General features: G+C 49.2%; 1 protein-coding gene across 1 annotated transcript; it reads left to right on the top strand.

Moving 5' to 3' along the window:
* Positions 1-978: 978 nt before the first annotated feature.
* LOC145790334 (uncharacterized) lies at positions 979-1,772 on the top strand. Its single transcript, XM_082868076.1, has 2 exons — positions 979-1,108; positions 1,317-1,772. Exons 1-2 carry the CDS (start codon positions 986-988, stop codon positions 1,719-1,721), a joined length of 528 nt encoding a protein of 175 aa, XP_082724202.1. The 5' UTR covers positions 979-985; the 3' UTR covers positions 1,722-1,772.
* The last annotated feature ends 556 nt before the right edge of the window (positions 1,773-2,328 follow it).

The following is a 2,328-nucleotide window of genomic DNA, read 5'->3' as shown; positions in this document are numbered from 1 at the left end:
CATTACTTGTACATTGCACACACACAGCGCACTTTTACAGTCTGTATTTTGCTCTCAGCATTTCGTGCTTACATTCTGCATTGCTTTTCTCAGTTGTGGGTCTATGTATACTTCCCATCATTAGCCCCAGAGCTGGAGGTGGTAGGGATTCCCATGACCCCATATTCATTGATATTCGAGGGCCCGCACCGGCCGAGACCTCGAGAGACCCTCCTTCGCCTGCGACAGTACTTCGACACTGTGCGACATTCAGAGGTACTTCAGAACTTTCAGTTCTTTTCATTCTCATCTTTGATTTGCTCTGTGTATTCTCGACTTCTGATTGATTTATGCATTTATCATCCGCAGATCACATGGCAGCCATGGGTGTCCCTGGGTGACGACCTCCGACTTCAGTATACCGGAGCGTCGGGCATTTCCCAGTATAGGGTCCTGCTCGAAGGGCCGGTTGGCAGGGTATGGTTCCTGGGGGAGCGCTTTCTGCGTCAGGTATGGGGGTATCTTTCTCAGGATATTCCCGCAGTACCCCCAGCCAGTATGCGGACTGCTGATAGGCTCTCTTACTCAGAGGTAGTCGGCGCCATACTAGGCAGTGATGCTTTACTACATGTTGAGGAGGGGGACTACGCCACTTACCGTCACATATATTTGATGCCTCCATTGACGGAAGCTCGTATCCCAATGATGAGGCCTGCCGGTATGTCATCCTCGGACCAGGCTCGGGCTCGGGCTGCAGACGCCCCTTCTACTAGCAGGGCCGGTACATCTAGAGGTGGGAGTAGACCGGTTCCTCCGACTCCGTCGGTTCATCCTCATCCCGGATGGCCAGATATGCCTACTGAGTTGATGGCGTGGCAGTATGGGGCTAGCTTCCCGACTCCAATTCCACTAGAGCCTCCGATGCCCAGTGATCGATACGCCATTGATCCGGACTCACCGCCGGTATGCTCCACTTCTTTTCATTCATTCACTCTTCTGTTCACTGATGATTATGAGCTCATTTTTGCAGCCATCGCAAGGGTACATGAAGGAGGTGGTTGGACTGGTGGCCACACTCGAGGGCATGGTCTTGCGTAGGGAGGCACAGTTGTCTGTCGCGGGCATCCAGGTACCCTTCAGTTTTCTAGCATTTATCATACTTCTGATGACATGCTGATTTCTACTGCATCGATAGACTATTTGTGTAGAGCACATCTGACACACACCCCACTTGTACATTGTATTTACATGCACCCACTTCATGTAGCCTTTGCTTGTATCTGCATCTGATGTATATATTCGGACTGATGTATTTGAATTGAACTCTTTGTTTTCAGATGCCTTCATGGTTCGGTCAGCCGCAGACCAGGCCACCCGGGCCTCATTGGGGAGCTGGGCCATCTGGGCCTTTTCAGGGGGCGGGGCCATCTCGGCCTTCCCGAGGAGCCGGGCCATCTAGGCCTTTTCGAGGAGCTCGAGGGGGGCCTGTCCGCAGACGTAGGGCTCACGTTGTGGAGGTGGAGCCTGATGAGGAGGAGGAGGATGCTGAGGAGGAGCAGGAGGCTACCGACCGTCAGTCAGAGACATCTGCTGAGGAGGGGGGCTCCGGTTTTGGCTCGGGGAATAGAGGTGAGGCTGAGGGGAATCCTGAGGATGACAGCTCTGACTCAGATGATGGTGTGGAGATTGTCCCGCAGAAGAGGATGAGGCGTGCTTCTCGTTCCCGCTCCCGAGGACTTTGATGTTGCTATTTCCTGCTTTATTTTTCTTTTTACTAGTAGTTTGTAGCACTTTGCACACTGTTAGGCAGTTTTATTTTCTGTAAAACTTGTACCTTTGTTTGTTGTAAAGCATGATGAAACGAAAGAGCTTTTGAAAAGATGTTTGTATTTTAAACTTCAGCATCGTATCGCATCAATTTATTTCGCACAAAAATGAGATTGAATGGGAATGTGCATTGTGTAATTACCAAGTCAGGTAGTGAACCGACACAACAAACTAAGCAACTCAACTTACTAAGATATAACAGAATCTTTAGCAAGTTTACAACTCGATAAACAAAATGCAACAACGCAAATAAAAAAGATTTTAACAAAAATTGCTTAAACAGAGAGCAATGACTCAAAAAAAACACGAAACACGTCCGCTCGACAAACAACTCGATAAGCAAAACAACAACTCGATAAACAAAACTTAACAACAACAAAGTGTACTTCTGACGATCTGGGCATCGGAACGCATCCGAAATGAAGGCCTTTGACTCTCCCGTTGCATGGAAATGCTTGGAACTTTCCCTCGAAGAGTAAAACAGGGCCCAGAGGATACACTGCAGCATTGCTGGCCATCCCT

Source organism: Camellia sinensis, chromosome 5, assembly GCF_055761805.1.
Source record: "Camellia sinensis isolate YWXY chromosome 5, ASM5576180v1, whole genome shotgun sequence".
Taxonomy (NCBI): Eukaryota; Viridiplantae; Streptophyta; class Magnoliopsida; order Ericales; family Theaceae; genus Camellia; species Camellia sinensis.
The sequence above is the reverse complement of the archived record's forward strand: the minus strand, read 5'-3'. Positions and strand labels throughout refer to the sequence as shown.

Coding starts and splice junctions, on each gene's coding strand:
- LOC145790334 (XM_082868076.1), top strand. CDS start 986: ATGATTATGAGCTCATTTTTGCAGCCATCGCAAGGGTACATGAAGGAG. Junction 1,109..1,316: donor TGTCTGTCGCGGGCATCCAG/GTACCCTTCAGT, acceptor CTTTGTTTTCAG/ATGCCTTCATGGTTCGGTCA.